Here is a 25,359-nt window from a genome sequence, read left to right as displayed (position 1 = left end):
CATTGGTGTCATATAAGAAACATCTGTTCTAAAACTCTATTTCTTCTTGGTTTGGGGAAATCTCTCTTTTGTTCACACTTCTTAAGACTATCCTAACTACTGGCCTTAAAAATTTGTCCTTTTAGTACCTCTGCTAGCTATTTCTGAAGAATAATTATTCCTGAATAATTATTTTCTGTCTCTTGTAAATTGTCTTCCTAGACCTATGTCTGGACACTTAGCCCTGGCTGTAGATTTCAAAGGCAGTAGGATCCTGAGAGGTTAGCCACCACAATGCTTTAACTACTAATCCAACATTTTATCATTAGCTGAGAACTGAATCTCTGATATTGGATTTAGCAACAGCTGTATATGTAATATACAGATAAGTGCATGTATAAAGTGTTTTATGTGTTGGAGGTGTCTTACACAATTCATTATAAATGTTGCAACAAGGCTGAAGTGCATTATATTCTGTTCCTAGTAGTACTTAACACATTCTTCAATGTAGAGAGGCTAAGATGCACAGTGTAGTCATAATTGAACTTACTGCTGCAATGATGGAATGGTGTTTCTTCTACATTATTTTGACTGAAAATAGTTTTTTTTAGATATTGCAGTTTTTCATTGCTTGATATCCATTTCACACAGATTGTAGATGGTTGTATATGGAGTATTATATGTATGCATTTTGTAATATTTGCATTTGAGTTTTATATGGAAAGACTGTGTTTTTCCTAAGGGCTATTGCATGAATAGAAATGGTTGAAAAATGCACTCTCAAAATTTATGAGGTGACAAATTATTCCTTTATGTAATTTTTTTTAGGATCTGATTTACTTTTTGTGCCTGAATGACTTTAGGGACAGTTGAGAGCTTGGCATTGCTTTTCAGTTCTTTTTTAACAGTGAATTGCTGATTGTTTAATTTACAGGATGTCTGCTAAATATTTCTCTTACATTTCAACCCTGTAACTTGAGGTCACAGTAAAGGACTTTATGAGTGTCTATCACAATAGCTTAATATCAGTTTAGAAAATTGGCTAAAGCTTTTCACAGTACAGTGTCCATCTTTTCATTACTGGATTATTAAAGATACCTAGTGAATATGAGGGTCATCTACTAAACAGGCTCATCTGTTGTTATTGGCAAATTATCTGTCCATTGTGGGGAACCAAGCTGTTTGTAACAATGAGGAGAAATATGTTGCCAGAAAAAGGCACTATATTCCATTACAAAGCAGATTAGAGTCAATTATTTATGCTATATCTCTACACTATTTATAGGTGGTAAAGGTAATAACAATTTTTGTTAGAAATGGCAGATGTTCTGATCTGCAAATATTATTTCTTTCATGTAAAGCAGAGCAGAATTCAAGATAAATCTATGCTGTAGTATGCGTCTGTCAATATGATAATCTAACAATGTAACATCCCAAGAAATTGATGCATAGCTAGAAAAGGTGATATGTTTTCCTGTGACTAAAACTAGCTGATTTAATTTGAAGTTGTTATTTTTATACTGGCAGTTGGTAATTTCATGTTTCATTTATACCATATCTAAACTTTATTCAAACTCAGGATCTGCCTGTGCAGATCCTAACTATTGAGGTCAATGAGATTCTGCAAAGCCAGAACAAAATCTGGTAATGAATCTATTTTCTAAATACTATATAGGATGATGTAGGGTAGAATAGGATGGGGTAGGATAGGATAGGATAGGATAGGATAGGATAGGATAGGATACAATAATAGTACAGTTGGAAGGGACCTACAGTGATCACCTGGTCCAATGGCCTGACCAACCTGGGGCTTACCAAAATTTAAAGAATATTATTAAGGGCATTGTCCAAATGCTTCTTAAACATTGACAGGCATGGGGCAACTTTGAACCATTTCCAGTCATTCTTTCTGCAAAGGAAATAAAAAGGCTTTATTTTGTTTGTTTTGCCTAAAGATTAAATACATTCATCTTAAGAAAGCTGATACAAGAGACCTCTATAACATCTTCAGGTAGCTCTAGATCCAAAGCTGCATCTGGCTGGATTCTTTTTTTTTATTCAAATGCTGTACCTGACATTGTGTCTATCAACCTAATTTGTGAAGTACTTTGGAAAAACAGAAGACTGACATTTTGATGTCGAGGACAACCTGTTGAGAAAGTTGGAGCACCTCTCCACATAAAACATATCTTTAGTTGTTTAAATACCTTTTATACATAAACATGTGTATTCTGCAAATGGTCTTATACATCAGAAAATAAATACCAGCATTCTTTAAAAATAAAACCAGTCTTTTGAAACACATTCTTATTCTTACTCACACTGAAGCCAATCTTCAGGGTAGAAGTATTAGATGCAGAGATGTATCAATTATCATTTGATTTGCCTCTGTCAAGTGACATGTTGCTTTTTGTTAAAAAATAATAATTTATAATTATTACAATTTATAATTTTCTTTTTTTTTGTTTTATTAATGATTAGATTATCCACAAGAGGATCTTATTTTGAGAGTAACAATGGTCAAGAGCAACTATTGGTGGAAGTTGCATGTATCAATGCGAATCAGGCAATAATTGTTAAACAAAAAAATAATTAAAGAAATCAGCAAGCAATCATAGAAAGATCGTGTGTGATATAGGAGAGTGATATAGGACAATCTGGACTCAGTACTTCATGAAACAGGCTTAAGAAATTTTTCTTTTGTGCTCAAACATAGATAATGTGTGATAACTGGGAGCTAGAAATTCCCCTGCACAAGTGAATGAAAATCATTGGAAATCAATGTTTCTGTAGAAATTTGTCTCTTTTTGCAGGACAGGTTAAATGTAAAGATTTCAAATAACTCTTTCTTCCTTCTGTCATAAAGATATACAAATATCCCTGATTTTTAATGTCCATTTGCCGATTAGTAATTTAGAATATTTAATAACATCCCAAAACCTCTTAAATATTTAGGACAACATAATTACGAATGTCATAATAACAATTAGAAGTTATCTGTATGCATTTGCTTATATAAGAACATTTCATTTCAAGTTCTCTACTTGATTCTGTAACCACAATATTTATTGTTAGCTTATACGCTCTGTTGAAAATGCAGAGGTTTATAATAGCACCCAAGCTGTCAAATTTAGGCTACAGAGTTAAGAGCACTCCTGTGGCAAGACTGGATTCTCAGCTGCTGTAAGTGGGAAAGATCTGTGGAACTCAGTCCATCTGAGTCAATGTGGTCCTTGACAATTTGGTTTAGGATGTTGTTTAAAGTTTTATATATAAACAAGGTAACAGGTAATTGAATTGTACTCTTTAATGCAGTATTGTATATATTGGTACAATACATATTTCAAAATACATAGATAATGTAACTTTTGTCTATGCTGCTGTATGTCAGATTAGCACCTTCTTTACTTGGTTAACAACAGATTATCTAAAGTGTGAATATTTTGCATGCTAAACTTTTTTTTTTCTTCCTTTTAATTTTTCTTAGGAAGTGTTTGCATTGCTCAGTCACTCAAAATCCCTCGGGAACCAAGACCAGGAGAATTTGAAAAGATCATCAAACGTCTGTTGGAAACTCCAAATGCTCGAGCAGTGATCATGTTTGCAAATGAAGATGATATTAGGTGCTTGTTTCCTAATCTTGGGTCTTGAAGATGTTTCTCTTCACAGGGATGCTCAATTGGCTGGTGCAGAATAGAGTAACTCAGGTGCTTTCAGATTCATCTTGTATAAAAATTATTGGAAAGTGGTGATAGAAATTGAATTTCAATTATACAGCTGTCCCCTTATTCTGTGGACATCTAACCTGTTCCTAGTTCCTTAGAATGCAGCTCCAATAGATTGTCTCTGGTGACTGAAAAGAAAGAAATCAATAAGAATGCTAGAAAAATATGTCTAACAATGAAACTAATTAACTTGTGCAGTACTGTATCTTGAGTTCACTACAGCTGTTGTTGAATATGCTTTAGACTGTGAAAACTATTGACTAACTGGTTAGTGTAAGCATACTTAATGCACAGCTAGAATTAATACTGGGGATTCTCAATTCATTGTAAATACAGTTTGTTTAAGTAGTCATCTGTTTGTTTGCAGGCGGATACTGGAAGCAGCCAAAAAAGCGAATCAGTCTGGACATTTCCTCTGGATTGGCTCAGATAGTTGGGGGTCAAAAATTTCACCCGTTCAGCAGCAGGAGGAGATTGCAGAAGGAGCAGTAACCATTCTTCCTAAAAGGACATCAATAGATGGTAGGAATACACGACATAAATCCCTAATTTTCTGACAGTGCTCAAGGATCCTGTCTCTCCTAAAAAAATTAAATTGAGAAATCATGTTTCATAATTGAGAAATCATATAGTCCTTGATTACAGGGAAATAATGAAAAGCTTTCCAACTAAGTAACTTGAGTTAGCTTGATCCAATATTCATTTAATATCTCTGTTGACATGAGGAGATGCTGAATCTGCAATCAGGCAATCTTTTAATTGACTAATAATGAGAGTATGTGTGTTGGAGAACTTCTTGCCCATATCCTGGTGGTTCTTTCGGACAAAAATGGAAAGCCTCAAATAGATGATAATGAGTCAGCTCATTCTCCTCAGAGGAGATAAATCTAGGCTCTGCTTTCCTCTCCTAAATTTACTTTAACAAGGTTTCAGACTTGGTGGATGAAATGGAAGTTGTTGATTTGAATCACCTTATTCCTAGGAGGGTTACTAGACGTAGTCACATTTCTGACGGTCTGGGGAAGTGCTCTAAACTGGTAAATGATTAGAAAAACTGAGCACTCTTCATGCTACTTGGAGAATTGATCAGGTTTAAACAAGAATCTTTAGTTTATCAATCGTGTCATTAAATACATAAATTAAAGCAGAATATTAGGTGTCCTGGAAGCCTTCTGGTTCAATGCAAATTTTACTGGTGATTTTAGGTGCCCTTGAAATGAAATTTATTTGGAGCACAGTCTTTCACTAATTAGTGATTATAGTTTACTTAATTTCTGTAGACATCCAATTCTTTATTTGGTTCATCTAGTATTAAAAATTAAACTATTTCCCTAACTCTCTACATTGCATTATTTTCAATTATACTATTCTTTTGGAGCTTTAGATACTCTTTCATTGCTGTACATGTTAAAAAAATCTTTATAGCAAATATGGGGTAATAAGTATACTATTATTTTAAACCTTAGTGCCATGTTCATAAAATAACATACAGTAGTGTGTATTTAAAAATACTTCTTGTTTTGATATTTATACAAAATCTGTTATTATCTTTAAATGACTTTTTCTTTTCTGTATCATATTTTAATGCTTCTTTCTCTTCTCCTAAATGTAGGATTTGATAGATATTTTCGGAGCCGAACACTTGCTAACAATCGAAGAAATGTGTGGTTTGCTGAATTTTGGGAGGAGAACTTTGGATGCAAATTGGGATCACATGGAAAAAGAAACAGTAATATCAAGAAATGCACAGGTAACTGAAATAAAACATTTTAAGTTATTTACTGGACTGCAAGAAATAAATTGCTTTCTTTTCATTACTCTTCTGGCTCTTTTCAATTCCCCAATATATATTATTCTGTTTTAAGAGAAGTCTGATATTTTTTCTCAAACCTGAAGAAAAAAATAATGGACAAGGTTTTAGAAAGTTAGTAGCTCATTTGCACAAATCCAATAATGATAGATAATTTGTTAAAAGCACTTGTGCCTGTGGTTCAGTTCCAGTTGTGTTTTCAATGACCTCCTCTGTCTCCCCGTTTATAGTTGTCAGTGTGAAGTTTTGTCTTTTTTTTGTTTGTTTTTAGTAAAAGAGTGTATCACAGTAATTCTCATATTGTTATCCCTGAACTGTATACAGAGAAAATTAGATTTCTGTTTAAACTACTGAGGTCTTGATGATAGGTCAAGTCATGAACTCCTTATTCAGTTCACAATCTGTGTTTGAGGATGGAGTAAAAATCAAATCAATATATTCTTATTACTTGCCCTCATATGAAAAGAATAAGATTCTATATTGTATGATAAAGCTGAAAGACTCCTTGAAGTTTTAGCAAAAAACTCTGTAACTGGAACTGCTGTTCTCAAACCTGCTTGTTCAAGCACAACTGTCATGACAACTAATATAACAGTCATATGAGTAGCTCAGAGTTTCATCACTCCTATGAGCTGTTGACTTCTTGCTGTCCCTTGCAAAGCCTATTACAAGAGTGTCACCTTTAGTCTTCTGTGACTACAGCAGACTATGCTACTTTTTGTGCACATATTTTTGCTTAATGTCAGGGCTACCAGTGTTATTTCCTTAATTACTACCACCAACCTCAGTGATACTGGTAGTGACTACCATCTCTGTGACTAGTGAAAGCAGTGATATCCAATATTCTGCACTACATACAAGATTTGTCAATGTGCCTTGATTTTCCTTGCAATATTTTCTTTCACCAAATACTATTTTTCCTGTGGAACATGGATGTTTTGCTCCATTTGCTGTTCCAAGATTTCTAGCTGTCTGATGACATTGTCATATAGCCTTTGTTATGAGACTGCCTCCACAAATTTTCTGCAAACAAAAGCTGCATACCAGCAACCTACTCCTCCTGAATTTGTCAGACCATGCAGTACATGTGCCATCAGTCCTTCCTGTGCCATCAGGTTTCTTGTATGTGTACTGTGCTCCTGGTTCAAAGACTTGCTGCACTGAGCTTCACAATGCACAGGTGTGTCTCACACAGAAATTCAAGAGCCATGCATGCACTCTTATTATAACAATGGTGCCTTGTCTTCTGCCTTTTACTACATACTCCACAAAAAACCCAAAAAGGACAATATTCAGTTCCTCACTGAGCTAGTGATAGCTCATTACTCTAATCCTTTACTCTTTGGCCTTGATTCATATAGCATCAAGTCATAGCTGGGTATTTACACATGTCTGGGAAGGGATTCTTTTGTTTTTTCTATTTTAAGTGGAAAATAGATGCTTTTTTGACGTTCTTCAGGTGGAATAAGTAGTGTATGTGCTGTAGCTCAGAAAGCTCTAAATATTGCAGCAGATGGCTCTATGTCTTGTCTCAGCCTCATCACATCTGTCAAATTGAATTACCAAATGAAAAGTAGTGTACAAAATGCATAGACCATATCTGGATAGCTTCAAAGTAATTTGAGATGTGAAACGGATATCCCTATATTTTATGAAACAAAGTTATGATGTGTTCTTTGAAAATAGAAAGAAAACATTTTTTTTCACCCAGGAAGTTTACATGTTATTGTTACGGGATTAAGATATGGGCAGTCTCATATAAAGTTTGAACACACATTTTCACCTGCAGAGGAAAAAGCTATGAATTCTTCTGCAAGCAAGAGTACCCAAGAGTGATGGGACCCTTGACTAAAACAATTTAAAGGTTCAACAGAAAAAATACTTGCACAGCAACTGACCTTAAACAAGCTGATGATTCATTATGATTTGTATATTTATCTAACTCAAACATAAAGAGTTGGATAATAAAAATAAGCAAAAATGTATTGCTTTTAAGTAAACTGAATCACAAGATGAGAATGGAAATTCAAAATAAACCTTCTGTGATTTGAGAAGAAATTCTAGATGGACAATGGGGGTATGACCACCCCACAGTTTAGACCTAGAGAATCGCAAATGGTGTCTTGACCTACCCCAGTTCATTTGTCACACGCAAGAGAGGCAGCAACGATGAATTAGTCTATTACGATCTTTGCCTACTACAGATTAAATAGGAGAATATCCCACACATGAATCTATCTTTCCCTTGAAAGGCCGAAGATGTTGTTTTATGACCAAGTCTGATCTGAAATACTGGTGGTAAATGAAAAAAATGAGTGAAATCTCAAATTTCAGTAAGGATATAGGACATGTTATATTTAATTGTTTATGTCAATATTGAAGACTTTGATCCTTGGCCTATTCCCATTGCTATTAGTCCTTCCACTATGTTTTCTGTGAAACAATGTTCTTTCTAGTCCTAATAAAAATGTATGCCTATCTCTAGTTCGGGACTTGAATTTGGAATTTAAAAACACTATCCTAATTTTCACTTATTTTATATGGGTACTGCAAATAGCTCTTTGTCTTTTGCACACCAGTCCAAATTGTATATCATTCCAATAGCTAGTGATACACTGAAAGAAATTCAAAAGCTTTAGATACAGCTACAACCTGAAAATCTCCCTCTCCAAAGATATTAAAAGGCAAATTGATAGATATAAAATTTTCTCAGCCTTGAGATGTATTTTATTAGGTTTTCCTGTTTATCTTGGCTAGAAGGGACTTGAATCTTTTTCTCGTGTGGTATTTGCAATTCCCAACAACAAAACTGATATCCTTGTTCTCTGTTTAGTTCATAGATTTAAATTTTTACTAGCTGTAGTCAGAGTGCTACCAATCTAATGGAAACTGTGGGTTTTTTTTTTTTCCTATGAAGGTACTGGAAAATGCTTCATAACAAAAAATAGTTTTCTCTTTTCTTTTCTATGTAAAATCGAGTGTTCTCAGCAATGAAATTCCTGAAAGAGATTTCCTCTTCTTTAAGGTTAACAAATAGACATTGCAGACAAAATTAACACTAGAGACAGTGTAGGCCCACTGTTGAATGAGAAGGCTGTGCTGCCATTCAATGAGACCTGGACAGGCTGGAGACCTGGACAGGGAGAAACCTAATGAAATTCAAAAAGAGCAAGTGTAGAGTCTTGCATCTGGGAAAGAATAACCCTATGCCCTAGGTACCACTACAGGTTGGGGAATGAACTCTTAAAGAGTAGTATAGAAGAAATGGGCCTGGGCGTTTTGGTGGACGGTGGGGTGACCATGAGCCAGCGCTGTGCCCTTGTGGCCAAGAAGGCCAGTGGCATCCTGGGGTGTATGAGAAGGGCTGTGGTTAGCAGGTTGAGAGAGATTCTCCTCCCCCTCTACTCTGTCCTCGTGAGACCACATCTGGAATATTGTGTCCAGTTCTGGGCCTCTCAGTTCAAGAAGGATAGGGAGCTGCTGGAGAGAGTTCAGCACAGGGCCACCAAGATGATGAAGGGAGTGGAACATCTCTCTTATGATGAAAGGCTGAGGGAGCTTGGGCTCGTTACCTTGGAAGTGTCATGACTGAGTCATGACCTCATTCATGTTTAGAAATACATAAAGAGTGATTGTCAGGAGGATGGATCCAGGCTGTTCTCACTGATATCCAATTATAGGACAAGGGACAATAGGTACAAGCTGGAACATAAGAGGGTCCAAAGAAACATAAGGACAAACTTCTTCACTGTGAGAGTGATAGAGCACTGGAACAGGCTGCCCAACTGGGTTGTTGGGTCTCCTTTGGAGACATTGAAAACCTGCTTGGATGAGTTCCTATGTGACCTACTCTAGGTGGTCCTGCTCCGGCAGGGGGGTTGGACTAATTGATCTTTTGAGGTGTCTTCCAACCCTTAAAATTCTGTGATCCTGTGATACCTTCTTCTGTTCTCATATCTTACCGGTTGTTATAATCTAGTGGTGTAATGGTTTAAATAGTTTCTTTAAAGCAGATTAATTTAAAACTGTTTAAAAAACCCCATTTTTTTTGTGATTGCTGTTGATTCTCATTCCTAAAAGAATTTTCACTTTGGAAATACATAAAATAATTTTTCTTATGAGTTTGTTTAATTGATGTCTCATTTTTGCCAGGTTATAGAAAGCAGATTCTCCTAAACTTTTAAAAAGTAACTGCTTTGCCACTATTAATTTGTAACTAGCTCTTTTTTTTTTCTGAATCTGAGTGTATATCAACCAAATCATCAAGATTAGAAATGTTCATTGAAAAATATTAGAATTTGTTGTGTCCCAACCTTTAAGGAATTATAAAAAAGATCCATTTGGGTCATTAACTTAGTAAACACAAAACACTAATTCAATGACTACTCTTTTTCAATCGGGATGGAGGAAAAGCATTTGCAGAGAAAACTCATCTTACTACAACAAAATGGAAAAGAATGGAGCACTACAAGGATTGAAGTGTTTGCAGGGGTTACAAAAAAACCTTACTTTTAATTTTTTATTTAATGTGCGAGTTTTCTGTTTTCAATAAAGAGATCTTTATTAGAGACATAAATCTTTAAACAACTTTTCATTAGCATAGGAATCTCTTTGTGGTAATGAGAAGTGAGGAGATGAGATAAGAAGCTTTTCAGTCATTGCTGTGTCCTAGGAGAAAATGGTGAAGACAGAAAAAACAATCATCCCTTGGTTACCTACATCCTTCAAGAGAAAGGGCTTGTACCGTGGTTGTGGAAAAATGGCAGAAATTGTATTCCTCTTTCTCCACTTTAAATTTAACATCCTGGATAATTTTTCCACACCCTCAGGTTCTCATTTGACTCAATTGGTGGGCCACGGTTTTGTTAACTGAAGATTTGGCATTATTTAGAAACACTGCGGACTGACCAGATTTTTTGCTAACTGATGTGTTAAATCCAGCTCTTAGTTGTCAGGTTACTAATTGTCATTCCCACGTTAAGATAGGTTTCTTAAGAAATTCACAAAAATATCAATACAATTTTTTTCAAATGAACCAAAGATATCCAAGAGTACTCTTTTAAAAATGTCATTGAATTCTGGGGCTAACAGTATGCACTGTCACTCTTTCAGAAGAAGCAAAAAAATAGAAAAAGTAGCATTAATGAAAGGGAGTTAAGGGAGAAGGGTAAGAATTAAATGAAATATATTAAAATATGCTACTGTTAACCTCACAGAATGTTTTCATTCTAATGAAAGTTGTTAAGAAATGCTCTTTAAATATGTGTGTGCATACACATGGGGGTATTTGTGTAGGTATGTATAAGTAGATAGAAATCTAACATAAAGTTGCTTACTGTATCATGTTTTAATGTGTATAATTGCAGAATCAAATTAATATCTAACAGAAGAAGATACAGTTCCATTGAGATTCATTCTGGATTTTCCCCATAGCATCCCTTCAGGGCATGCATTTATCATAGTATTTACAGTCTTTGAACAGAAAAATGTGACCCTTTAATGAAACTTCAACAAAACGTTAATTAAAAAAGCTCCTTTATGCACATCCCTACAGGAGTAGTCTCTCCCTGTTTTCTGTGGTTAGCATTTTAACTAGTCTGCAAACCTAATCAGCCTTTAACTGCCTATAATGACTGTCTGCACTGATAAAAATAAAGATGGAAGAGTTTCCAAAAACATATAGAGACCTGGGTAAATTAGTCTAATTTCAATTTGCTCTATGAAATAGAACTATTGGTTTTACTGGAAGAAATCAAGGTGCAGTATAAAAGACATCATGCATACCTAGGAACTTTACAGATACTGTTTAATTGTTTTCTTTTAACTAACCTATTCGAGGTCCCTTCCAGCTCTTAAGATTCTGTTATTCTTTATTTTACCCACAAAAATCCACAATGAAAAAAACTGAAAGGGGAAAAGCAGAGAGAGAGAGAGAGAGAGAGAAAGAGAGATTCTGCCAAAATTAACAAGACTAAAATATAGATTTCCTTTTTCTACACATCCGGTCAGAACATTTAGACCAAATTCTGTCCTGATGAGGGAGAACTGTTAGGTATGAACCTTGCTGTCACTCTACTGTCAGATAATGGTAGATTGATAAGCAATGAAGACCTTAAGGTATATTTGATCAAAATGTAAACAGTCAGTTGTCTTACAAAGGACCAGTTCTGGCTCTTATTCTGGAAACTACAGAATTTCAGAAGAATCAAGTTGAATATTATCTAATTCCAGCAACTGGTAATGTGCATAATAGTGTCAGTCAAAGTGTCTGAGAGCTGTCAAATTAGGCGACCTAACATACACTGCTCATTCACTGATTTGATATCTTCACTTACTATCGTCCTTTTTGTTTTTTCATCAATTGTTAGTGTTTTTAAATCTCTTTATAATATATCCAGTGGAATAACAGTTCTCAGTCCTGTTGTCAAAACTTACATTCACCGGTAAAACGTGTCATTTACAAAAGCTGCTTTTTCCAATCTGAAGAAGAAACTGTTGATGCACTCCATAGAAGTGTTTGTTTCTCTGTATTTCTTTTCTTTTCTGTCAGGAAATGTGTCGATTTTTGACAGGTTTTACAAAGTTAGGAGTCATATTCCACTTCAAAATAATTTATAGAGTATCTTCTCATTTAGATTTGATAAATTTGCTACCAAGTTGGAATACTTTTAATGTGTGTATGTATGTGCACATGTGTGGATGTGTTTGCTAGTAACTTAAGAGACCAGAAATTCTTATTCCAGCTCAGAGCCTCTACAAGAATGCCATATCCTAGTGAATGAGCTGTTGCTTGAAGTACAATTTTGTAGGAAGCCTGGAATGGAACTTCTCAAATGTAACATCAGAAAACCTATGAAAAATATTCCTTGTAACTTAGATGCCTCACATGTAAAAATGTCATCTATTCACAGTCTTTGTTCCTAGGGGACAACAGTAAGTTATTTTGTCATTTCCAGTACCAGTCCAACTGCTTTAGACAGGTGCTAGTAGAACAGGCAAGTCAATAGTTGATGCGTTGCATGGCATTTTTCATCAGTTTGTTCTCCTTGTCTGGCACAAACATACCCTTTCTGTGAACAGGAAGACAGGTTCTGTACACTAAGTCCCAATTATCCTTCATCAGGTAGAGAAGGTATTTGTTGTTTTCCATTCTGAGCAAGTTGTTGTAATCTCACCTTGTGAGAGGACTGGAAGAACTGTTTTAATTTTATATATACACCACCTGTGTCATTAGTCATACATTTTGGGTTACAGTGCTTAAACATTTTATACATATGCATACTTCCTACCTAATTAGATTCTTCATTAGAATATAAGTGCTACAATAAAAAATAGTTAAGTCTTAAAAAGAAAGACAGTGAGCTGCATAGTCTTCAGTGTCCTTGGATGTGCTCAGACAGGCTGATCTCCTCATTGTAACCTCATAGGAGGTTACTCATCCTTCAGACCTGTTGGCCACTGTTGAATCACTCTAGCATAATTCTGTGAACTAATCCCACTGAGGGTTTTAAAGGTGAAACTTCATTACCCAGATCAGCAGTAGGCATATCACAAAATCACACAAAGTCACAGAATCACGGTAGGGGTTGGAAGAGTCCTTTAGAGATCATCTAGTCCAACTCCCCTCCAGAAGCAGCTCCACCTGGATCAGGTCACACAGGAACGCATCCAGGCGGGTTTTGAAAATCTCCAGAGAAGGAGACTCCATAGCCTCCCTGGGCAGCCTGTGCCAGGGCTCCCTCACCCTCAGAGTAGAATAGTTTTTCCTTATGTTTAAATGGAACATTTTGTGTTCCAGCTTCTTTCCATTACCCCTTATCCTGTCAGTAGATACAACAGAAAAAAGTAACACCCCAATCTCCTGACACCTACCATTTAGATATTTGTAAATATTAATGAGATCTCCCCTCAGTGTCCTCTTCTCTAGACTAGACAACCTCAGTTCCCACAGCTGTTCCTCGTAAAGAAGATGCTCCAGTTCCCTGATCATCTTGATGATCCTGTATTGGACTCTTTCCAGAAGTTCCCTGTCCCTCTTGAGCTGGGGAGTCCAGAACTGCACACAGGACTCCAGATGAGGCCTCACCAGGGCAGAGTAGAGAGGGAGAAAAATCTCCCTTGACCTGCTGTCTACACTCTTCTTGATGCATCCCAGAATGCCATTGGCTTTTTTGGCCATGAGGGCACATTGCTGGCTCATGGACCCTCTCTGCAGAGCTGCTCTCCAGTAGATCAACCCCCAATCTGTCCAACCCCCGCATGGGGTTATTCCCCCTGAGATGCAGGCCTCTGCACTTGTCCTTGTTGAACGTCATGAGTTTCCTCTCTGCCCACCTCTCAAGCTGGTCGAGATCCCACTGAATGGCAGCACAGCCTTGTGGGGAATCAGCCAGTCCTCCCAGTTTGGTCTCATCAGAGAACTTGCTGAGGGCACACTCTGTTCCCTCATCCAGGTTGTTGATAAAGGCGTTGTAGAAGACTGGCCCCAGAACCAGTCCCTGAGGAACTCCATTGGCCAGAGGCCTCCAACTTGATTCTGTGCCATTGATCACCACCCTCTGGGCTCTATTATTCAGCCAGCTCTTGATCCACCTCTCTGTGTACTTAACCAACCCACACTACTGGTTGTCTAGTGGTCCATGATACACATTTTTGTGGTCTGTTGTGTACTGTGAGACATCAGTCAGTCAGGGAAAGTCAGTGGCCTTTGTGAAATACCTTCTTCCCTGGGCAGACACGTATATAGCATCAAACAGTAAGACATTGATGAGCATCTGAAGTCACTGTTCTTGTTTAAAGAGATTTTACTTCAGGTTAGTATGGTCCTTTGAGTGGGAGAATGGTATCTGTATCCCCAATACTCATCATATGGTTTGATTTCCTCTGCAAAGCACTGAGATTGTATGCAATAAGTTTGCTCCATCATGTGAAAGTGGGATAACGAATAGTCAGGACTGAGCAGGTTAAGGTGAATAAAGGTAGATTGTCCCCATCTTATGTTTTCTGAAAAAGTACCGTGAGAGAACTCAGCTGCTCGTGACACTAACCCCTCTGAATAAGTCAGAAGGATGTAGAGCCCTCTCTGTGCTCAGTTGCATGTCATATATGACATTGGAATAGAGAGTGAATTATAAACTGTTGATGAAAAAGTTCCCACAAAACAGCCTTTTCTCTATCAGTTAATACTTTATTTACAGGATATCAACAAGTTAAAACAAATATGAACACAAGGGAAAACAAAGGAAATTATTTAGTCTTTCCATTATGATCTTTCTACTAATTGTTTAATACTTTGTAAGTTTCGATTTAATCTTATGTTAAATATGACCAATACCACAAGAAAATACGTATTTTTGTTAATTTTAATTTTAGAATATAATTAGTAGGTGTAAACTAAGTTATTTCATAGTTTCATGAAGTGGCAATGAAAATATTTAATATGGACTGCTTTTAGATCCTGCACATTTTCTACACACTAAACAGTTATTTACCTGTGAAATGTTCCTGATTTATAACTAATTGCTCACCTTTTGTGGAAGAAATTTCAGACTGGTCATCTGTAAATAGATGCAGATGATTTTTAATCTACTGAGTAGAATTTTATTGTAGAAATAGACCTATCAAAATCAATGGGGCATGTGTAATGGGCTGTAGTATAAATCAGTATAGAAAAAGAGGTCAGATTTGGCTTTTAATGCATAAGTGCATTCATTACATGTACCAATTATAGTTCAATATTTACAGAATATTATTTGTATCTAATATTTGAGATAAGAGGTTTTTGTACGGAGGGTGTTTAGGAAAGGTCAGGTAGAAACACGTCTCCCATTTGTGTCAAAATCAGTGCAAAGGGGAGGAAAGGTATGATTGTTATGTGGAACTTACAGTGGTTTAACTGCATGACTGGATGTAATGATTTTGACCCAAAAATCATTGGACCTGTGTATACTCAGGGTTTGCAGGAGTGCCCTTAGATGGAGCTCATGAGACAGGATTTACTTAATTCTTTAACTTCTAGCAGACCACTTCCACCTGTTTTAGTAAGCTGTCACCTCTTTTAATGAGCTACTTAGACTGGTATGGCTTACCCTGTGAAGATGCCCATCTCTATGGAATGCAAATAGACCTAGATTTGCATGAGGTGCCTAACATTTACATTAGTCAAATAAAATAAAATCCCATGCAATGGTTGCATGGATCACCACCTTCTCAAAAACAAAGCAATGTGCCTTCCCAGTTCATATCCTAGTGGTAACCCAGATTCTAGTGGTAACTCCAATATTTGCTTATATTAATTGTAACTATATTACTTAAACGCTTAGAGGTAATTTAGTATCCTTACAGATACTTTCACAGGTAGAAACAAAAGGGAAAGTAATACATGGCAGTTCTCTGTACATAGATTATCAACAAATATTCCTCAGATCTGAATATGTGACTATTTGCCTATTGATATACCACAGATATTGAAGATGCAATATACTGTTGAACTATGCAAAGTGTTTTAAAGGTACTTGTTGAGAAAGGTTTATATTTAGGCTTTAGTTAAAAATGAAATATTTAATTATTCTAGCCAAGATCCTTTTTTTTCTGTGATGAGGTAATCCCTGGAGACAGACAAAATCAGGCTTCAAAATCTTAGATGAGTCTACATAATGTAGATGATCTGTCACTGAGACAAAAGCAGTTGGTGTTGTGATATGCTGTGGAAAATAAGTTACTTTCAATTTATGAAATGTTACTGTGGGAGAAGGTGTGCTTCCATTAGTGGTATCTTTAGCTGCAAGAGAAAATGGATGATTAACACTGTGGGTTTTTTTAGTGTGTCTTCAGCATTTACTGAAGTTTTTTTCAGCCAAGGATAATCTCTATTGATTTGTCACTGTCTGAGTTAAAATTCAAGAGTAAAAAGGTAGGTCTCTGTACTGCCTACATTCCACCTGACTCCACAAAATAATGACCTACATGCCTTCAAAAGCTCCACAGTCATGACACAGGTGGTGTGCTGAGGCCATGTTCTACCATGCTGTTGAGGTTTTCCTTTCTTCCCATTCATTCCCTGCTTTTTTGTGTGCTCAAGCATAAAGTCTTTGGGCCAGAGATTGCATTTTTTTTTTTTTATTTTTTGTGGTTGTTGTTGTTGAACAGAGTTTTGTTATTCTATTCTTTCAAGCAAATGAGAAGAAAAATGAGTTGACATTTGCACATGTTATAAACCTGTTCGGAGGAATCCAGTGGAATTTAAGTGCCACATAAACATTGTTTAGCTTGGAAAATTAGGGTGCTTTTTCACTCTCATTGTTTAGTTCTGAGTATTGGTGGACTTTTTTTCTGAGCCATATCCTTGAAAGAGCAGTTCTTCAGAGGCTCTCTGATAGATAAACAACCATTCTCTCATCTTGAAATGAACAAATCATTTCCAGCACCAGAGTACTTCAAGACAACATTTTAAATTGTCTCTTCCTGTGACTTTTGAAACACATTCATTTTATTCCTTTTAAATTTTGAAAAGGAGCTTGAGACTCTAAAAATGGCAGTTTTAGGAACATTGGGAACATTGCAAGTGTTATCTCAGAAAGTGTTAGAATAAGCTCTGGAATTCACTGAACCTTCTTGCAAAGTATGTTGGGTATAAAATTTGAAAATATAATAGTCTATGTGTATCCATTATTGAAATTACTGATTTTTCTTTTTAACTTTTTGGACAGAGATGTTAGCATCTGCCAAAAGACTCTGGTAGACAAAAGTAATTTGCAAAATTGAATAGTATGGAGATGAGACAGAAAGGCTGTCATGCGTTCTGAATCCTACTTAAAAGTATGTAACATTCTTCGAATTCGAGATGAATGCTTACCAGAAAGTGCAATGTACAGATCAGAAATTAACCATTCACTTTATAGTCAATGATTCCAAATAAATAATGAGATTGCAAAAGGATTTAATAGAATTTCACTCTATAAATTGCTCATTATTTACTGACAAATAAAGCACACACACTCAGCTTTTTAATTCCTGTATCCCATTGCTTTTATTTTTTTATTTAGATTGGAGATACATATATAGATATCATTCTAGCTTTTCTGCAAATTTAGAGTTGAAATTAAATAGGAAGAAACTTGCTTATGAACTTTTGATACCTTCCCACTGGATTTTAGGTGAAATCTGTAGTTGCAGCAGCATTTTAAAATGGAGAGAGGAGAAAATAATGAAACGAAGAAGAACTAATTTGCTGTATTAGATTGTACAAGTCTTCTTGTCAGCTAACAGAAGTGAAAGTGAGTATGGAAAAGGTCTTTTACATTTGCAATTTCTACGTGCAGTGGAATAGCATGGAATGTAAAGATTGGAACCTGTCAGCCTGCAGGAAAAAGGTCAAATAAATCTACATATTATATTGTAGCTTCTGCACTTTTCAGCAGAACTACCTATAGCCTGGATATCAGTGTTCATGGTAAAACTTTCCTAGTACTCTGTTAAACATTGTTCCTTTACACAGCCTCCAGCTGACCCATACCTTTGCAAACTACAGTATGAGACTTTCAGGTCTGCATAAGATTTGTATTGACTTTTGGAAGAGTATTAGGGTCACTTTCCATTTTATACGAACTGTTTTCACTAATTCCTCATGAAATATTCTTTCATATAATTTAAGATGATAATAAAAGACACATGGTTTGAAACATGAGACCAAAGATTCTGCATTGTAGTTGCACAGAGATAAAACACAAAGGGTATACAGTGGCCAGAACTTCAATGCTGTACATGAGTGTTGTGTTATTGCCATGAAGAAGTATGAGATTTGAAAGGATATTGTCCCTCAAATGAGAGTATTAAGTTGATTTTTGTGTGGAAATCACAGAGGTCAGTAATCAAAGGCCGAGTAGGATAAGAAAAGCTTTAAAAGAATGATCAGAAGGGAAGCTACATTGCTTTTCACTTCAGAAGACGAGGTTTCAATCTTAAAAGCAGGATGAAAGTTAGCAATGTTTTATAGCTAGGTTGCACAGAACCTTGAAACAGAGACATGAAGTTTGAACATCATATGAGAAAGGTAACATACAAGAATTTGGCTTCAGTGATACTAAATTTTAAAATTCTCTAGCATTGATGAGAGAAAAATTGTATATGAGAAGGAACTACAGTATGTATCACTGAAATTTTTGGTCTGCTGTTACATGGTTCTGTTTTCTACAATCTATACTTTTTGTTTTTCTCGTTTTAACATGAATCACTCTTCTGAAAAAAACCGCCTTAAATTTCTTGAATTGTCTTTCACTGTAGTTGTGAATCATGTTGGCTTTTGCTTTTGCTTTTAGAACCTTTAAGATCAAGGCTATATGTTTAATTTCAGTTATATATGTGACAATGTGCTTTTAGAATTTGGATAGAGTTTTTACCACTGTCCTTGCCTTCTGTTGTGCTCCTTTAAAAAAAACCAAAACAAACAATCAATATTACTTTATTTTGTATATTACTTTATTACTATATTTTTGATGGTTTATTTATATATTTTTCCTCCTTTTCACAAAGATGTATCTGAGCATATTTTGATTGTGATTACAAAGGTGCTAATTTCTACTCCTATCTGAAATTCAGTGTGGTGCACTCTTCCAGATAAAACCCAACATCCTTTTTCTTCTCGCAGTTCTCTGCTTGTTCCTCGTATTGGCCATTTACAATATCTCTGGCTGATACTTCATTATAATATTTACCTGCCTGAAATGAGGCTATCTGAAATTTCAAATTAATCATGTTTTCTGATTCTTCAGTCCCTAACTTTCTTTAACATTTCATTTCCTTTTCTGCTATCATGGCTGAGTGGACAAAAACATCAGCCTCTCACTCTTTCTGATCTCTCAAGGAGTGAATTCTGTGACACATTAATAAGGTCAAATTTTAACTTGTTGCCTTGTGTATTCTTTAGTATGAATTCTGATCTGATGTAATTTGCCATTTCTTGACACTTAGTTCATGGTGTCCAGATCCTTAATAACTCTTTTATAAGACTATGTACATTTTGCTATTGATTATTACATTAATTCCTTTATTAATATGTTTTTGGCTATGTCTTTTGTTTTCCTAACTCCTCCTTTTTTAAATGGAGTTTTGAGTGCTAGTTTAAATTAGTTCTCACCTGACAGTGACTTAATTGAAGTATAGTCAAACTTTTTGTGTGTAATCACGCCTTAAAACAAAGTTCTGTGCAGTATTTAGATGGGTAGCTCCAGTCCTGCAAGCTAGGCTATGTGGGGCCCACTTAAATGTCTATGCTGAACTATACTGAACTCAGTAGCATTTCACAGCTGAAAAGACTTGAGATTGATTATGGATACATGCAACATGTCTTAAATGTAATTTCCACCCATGTAAAAATCCATAGCCACTTCCATAAAGAAAAGAATAATTTAAATGCCTGTACTTTGCCTTTTTATGACAGCTCCCTAGAGAGTTGGTGGTTATTTGATAAACTGTATTAGTAGTTTTCATTGGTCATATCTTCTTTCCTTCAGCTTAGTATGTGATTTTCTGATCAAAGAATGATGATATAACACTATCCCTTGGTTTTTAACATCCGTATTGTTCTACTCTCTGGAGTGCACTCTTTTGAAAATAATACTGTACTGTACAGTATGCATGTATTTATGACTAAGTATGCTTTCCTGCTGTCTTAATTCCACTGTCAACCCTATCAGTATGGAAGTCCATAGAGGATTCTTTTGAGCAAAATATTTTGCCTTTCTCATTCCCATTTTCTCCCCCTAATCTTTGTGCTACTGGTCTTCAATTCAGTGTAGAAACTCTAAGTGGGAGGTGGAGAAGGGCTGAGGGAGTTATTAAAAGCCAGAGTAAGCTTCCTGGAGAAAGGGGAGCTGAAGCTGTGGGACCTGGGGCTGGACCTCCAGCTATTGACAATCACTGACAGGCCACAGAGAAAGTGTTCACAGTCTTCTCTCCCTCATTCTCCATCTCAGATGATATATTTAAACTGTTCAAGAAAGAAGAACATTTCAAATTATTCCCCTTATAAATTCAGGACCTATTTTGGAAAGTGGGAAAAAATACAATAAGGATCAAAACCTTTATTCTTAATTTATTATTCAGAAAATCTTCTTGAGAAGCAGGACTGAAAAGATCAATCTTCTATTTCAAAAGGAACTTTGACATTTGGAATTGAAATTAAACCAGACTGTTTTAAAATTCACAGCAAATGATAATTAAACCTTACTCTACTTCAATGAAAATACTATAGTGTGTTATCTAACATGAAATCTAATTTATGTAACCAAAGGTTTCAAACTTTGTCAGTTCTAAAATGCGAGAAACATATTTTCAACATAGTGCAAATTTTCTGTACTATTTTTACTGGAAAACAAAATGTTAGTGCACGAGATTTTTAGCAAGTAATACTACTGTGATGGAAATAAGATTATTTAATGAAATACAGCTCTGTAACAAAGCCTCCTCATAAGTCTAAAGTTTGAGATGGAAAAAAAACCCCATGATTTGGGACCCTGACAAAAAGATTATCAGTGTTTTATGACAATTTATTATACACAGTGTGTATGTGAACAGCTACCTATGCAAACGTTTATCTGGCACATAGTTGATGGAGACAATTATGACATTGTGTATAAATGACGTGCAGATTATGATGGATCATATAGATAAAAACGTTGACATTGATATCTAGTAATTTTTCACATCTCTGGACAATGGATTTATCTTTCTGTGAAGATATTTTTCAGAAAAGAATGTGTAAATTATGCATTTAATCTCCTTCTCAAAACTGAAGATGTGATTGTAGAAATAGAATGTCAGGTAGAAGCTGGGTTTCCTGAATCCCAGCTACGTCAGTAACCACAAGAGGCTGAAGTTCTAAAGAATGCAAATCCGATGCTCTTACAGAACTTTTTGACTTAAAAATTATTTCTCCAAATTGCAGCATTCATGTCTCTTCTTTTATCCTGGGCTATGAACCCTTGAGAAAAATTAGAATGAAGTCTTGTCGTGGTTTGGCCCAGCTAGCAAAGAAGCACCACGACAGTCTCTGTCTTGGTGACCCCATTCACCTCCACCCTCTTTAGGATGGAAGAGGCCCCAGTGAAATGGGAGGAAAAATGTTTTACATTAAGACAAGGGCAGGGAGGACTCATTGCCAGTTACAGTTTCAAGCAAAACAGACTCCACTACTTGACTTAGAGAGGAAAGTAGGAACCAACAGCCGGAAAAGAAAAAGAAGGGATGGAAGAAGAGAGAAACAGGAAGGAGCTTCCTCTTCCAACGCAGCTTTTTCTTAAAAGGTGATCGTGGAGGCATCTAATTGGCTCAGCCTCAGAAGTGGATCTGGCTCAGAGCTGGGGAGAGTTTCAAGCAACTTCTTACAGGAGCCATCTTTACAGCCCTTTCCCCCTTACCAGAAACAGCTGTCACATCAAACCATGACAAGACTTTAACAAGTTACTGTACATATATCATAGGGACACGTTACTCAGCATTTTTGAAAGATTAAATTTGAGTACTATCATGACATTAGAAATTAAGTAGATTTGGTTTCATGACAAGTTGTTTGATGATACTGTGGGTTTCTTTGTTTTTGATTCAAAGGACATTGGTAATTGCGGAAATTATATCTTTAACACAAGCTTTTCTTGTTCAGAAGATTCTTAATATTCTTTCTTATTTGTGGGGACTATTGTATTGTTCTGACATTTTTAAAAATCAAGAACCTCTTACCAATGCTTAAACTTTTCTAGGCTAGGCATTAGAGGAGCTCTCTCTTTGCTCTTCAGCATTTGTGCTGTACAACAGACAAATTCTTGATTATCCATGAGCCACCTGGGGTAAAAATGCACTCAGCTATGTGGATACAGATTTCATCCCAGCTGTGAAATTATGTCAACTGGCAGACTCTGATGGAGCATCTAGTGACTGTGAAGATTGAACAGTCTTCCGGGTTCCAAGCTAAATCTCTGGTCAGATTAGTGGACATTTTACTTTTTGTAGGCGATGTGTAGACATTGAGATTTCCTGTTTCAAAAGCATGCATTGTATTCATACACTGTGGTTTCACTGCCACTACAGTTATAGATATAGAAAGTTTCCTACAATTAAAAAGTAATTGCTATTTCAAATATTGGTAATATAATAGGATGTGATTTTAACTATTAATGTGATTACTTGTGAATAGAACAGTGCTATACAAACCTAAATCCCTTGTCGTGTACCTGCTGAAAGTGAAAAAAAATAACTACAATAGAGAAAAGATGTTGCTTTTATCCTTTTCCAAATCATGTAGTGCTTACCTGCTGCTTTACTTATTTGTTGCTTGCAGTGGTATATTGATTGTAACTTCCTAGCAAGAAAATCTGTGCTACCCCGTAAAAACTTTTTACACCTGTAGATGCTGTCTGAATTGTCTTCTTCTGCTTTCCTTAGGCTGTGTCATGCACAAACTTTGATAGTTTGTTAAGAAAGTCCATTCAGGGAACACAGGATGTTCAATTTGTAGCTTAGATGCTGAACTTTTCCTTTCTGTGATGTGAGGTTGAGTACAACTCAAGAATCTTAAAACTCATAGAAGTCTGACTCTGTAGCACTTGAAGACTTGTACTAGACAGAAACACAGACAATTCTGAAAATGAAACAGGAACTCCAAATTATGTTTGGGATTGGTGCCAGAAGTAGAAAAAAGGTAATTAATCTCAACTGCAAAATACAGAGTGGTTGGGCCCTAGGACATATGGGAAGAATTATAGTGTTATATGCAAGGAAAGGAAAAAAAATTGCCTTTTTCTTTAATGGCTTTATATCTCTGTTGTTAGCTTTTTTTTTTCACCTTCTGCTCTCACCATAATCCGTTCCTCCTCCTCATTTGTTTTGATCTATAGAGTTCATTGAACTATGTCAAATCACTCTGTAGAAGTGACTTTTGGATTAGCCCATGTTTGTTAGGTCTTACAATCAGTGTGTAATAATAATAAAGTACATTCAGATAGGCTTGAAAGGGAATAAATAACATGAATTTTCACAGTAACTATTCCATATGATAATCCTACGAGTACGAATTGTTTTGACTGTTCTCACAGATGCCAGTAGTCTTTTTTTTTTTGGTGGCAACTGATCCTCAGTGGAGACTCATTCTCCTTTACAGTTTGAATGCATGACTTGTTTCCATTAGCACTTTCAGACTGTTTAAAAATGACTTGCAATTTTGTTTCACCTGTATGGTGACTCAGTGGTCAAATGCATTCATAAAAGTTTAGAAATAATAATGGTATTGCATTTAGCAGACTTTGAGGATGTATCTTGATAGTGTCATAGAACCAGTGCAGGTTCACACAGGAATAGATTTATTTCTTATGCTCTGTTAAACTTCCTGTGGAATGCCGAGTGCATTAGGATCCATGGTAACCGTGCCTGCTGCAGCACTGTATTATTTTGCTGTTGATAATGCAAGTCCATCTAATTAGCACCAAATGTCAGGGTACTAAGAAGAGCAGGTGGCACCATTTGTATCTGAAGTAAATACAAACACAGTATTTATGTGCAAAACCAGGCAAAATAAAGCCTTTTGTAAAGTCTGTTATAGCTGGTTTGTGTGATGAATAAGATCCAAAAGAGGAGATAATTATAAACTGTGACCCATGAATGGAATTTATAATTTCAACTCCAGATTGAACCAGATAGCATTGATTGGCAATATTTGAGCTTCAAACCTCAAAGAAAGAAGATATATTGCTTTGAATTTTATGAAATCTTAGAGACTGTGAGCAAGACCTCCTGAGCAGTGTCTTATGTGGACTTTAGGAACCTAAACCTCAAGGTGACTCAAAATGCATGTAATGATGGTGTGAATGGATCTGAAGTGAAAGGAAACTGCTAGCAATCTGCCCAAGGTGGACAGAATCATTCCTTCTAGATGCCTTTGTATCTTATAAAGACAGACAAATTTCTCAAGAAACTACAAATATAACTGTCTGGAGGTGCGCTACACAGCTGTCAAACAAGGAACATGTGTTCAGGATGGATGCAATTTATGAGTCCCAGTGAAAACATAACTGTAATCCATCGTTATAGAACAAACTATTGCAAGGATAGAGACCAGGGATGGGACTACAGATGCATTTCTATCTCGTTTTTCTGGGGGAAAAAAATACTCTTTCTTTCTTGCTAGTATCAATTTGTGTCAGGCACAAAATAGTCCAGGATGCTGTGACCTCTTGTGTCTCATATCTGTTCTTGTCATCGATATCAAGATGTCCAGGGTGGGACCACCTTGATGCAGCCAGAATACCAGCTGTAGCACAGAGCTAAATTGGTGGTTGGACACCACCTTTATAGCTGCATGGAAGTTTGAAAGGTAAATAGCTAAAAGGTATGAGGACCTTTATGTGGAACATCGCCACTTGTGTGACTTTCATCTGACATGACTAAATTGACAGCCTCAGCGCTGCAAACAGAAAGCTTTGTTTTCACACTGCATCAAGTCATATTTAATTTTCTTATACACATATAGTCACTAAAATGAAATATACTACCTATATTAATATTTTAAGCTTTTTCTGAAATCGCTCAGTTAATCTGGCAATCAATACATAAAGAAGATTTACAATTCCATCTATAATATGAAAACATTGTATTTTTATAATTTAATTAAATATATGTGCTATGTATTAGTGCATTATTAGATGTCTTTTATTTCTTTCCATTTATAAATGAAATATTAAGTCTTCCTTTTTTAAGTGCGATTTGATTTTGAGAGAGAGAAGGAGACTGTGATTAATATTTTTAATGTATTTTGTGAAAAGCCCAGAGTCTGCAACATATAATAGCAAGCTTAAAGGA

At 35.8% G+C, this 25,359-nt stretch overlaps 1 protein-coding gene across 1 annotated transcript in view; it reads left to right on the top strand.

Annotated features, from left to right (window-relative positions):
* The window catches only part of GRM8 (glutamate metabotropic receptor 8), a 352,719-nt gene that overhangs the window by 151,266 nt on the left and 176,094 nt on the right, over positions 1-25,359 (top strand). Inside the window, exons 4-6 of the mRNA XM_062018137.1 lie at positions 3,467-3,602; positions 4,072-4,226; positions 5,317-5,454. Coding sequence (XP_061874121.1) covers positions 3,467-3,602; positions 4,072-4,226; positions 5,317-5,454 — 429 coding nt within the window. The remainder of the gene's footprint in view (positions 1-3,466; positions 3,603-4,071; positions 4,227-5,316; positions 5,455-25,359) is intronic.

The sequence above is a fragment of the Colius striatus genome, chromosome 1 (assembly GCF_028858725.1).
Source record: "Colius striatus isolate bColStr4 chromosome 1, bColStr4.1.hap1, whole genome shotgun sequence".
In the NCBI taxonomy this organism is placed as follows: Eukaryota; Metazoa; Chordata; class Aves; order Coliiformes; family Coliidae; genus Colius; species Colius striatus.
The sequence above is the reverse complement of the archived record's forward strand: the minus strand, read 5'-3'. Positions and strand labels throughout refer to the sequence as shown.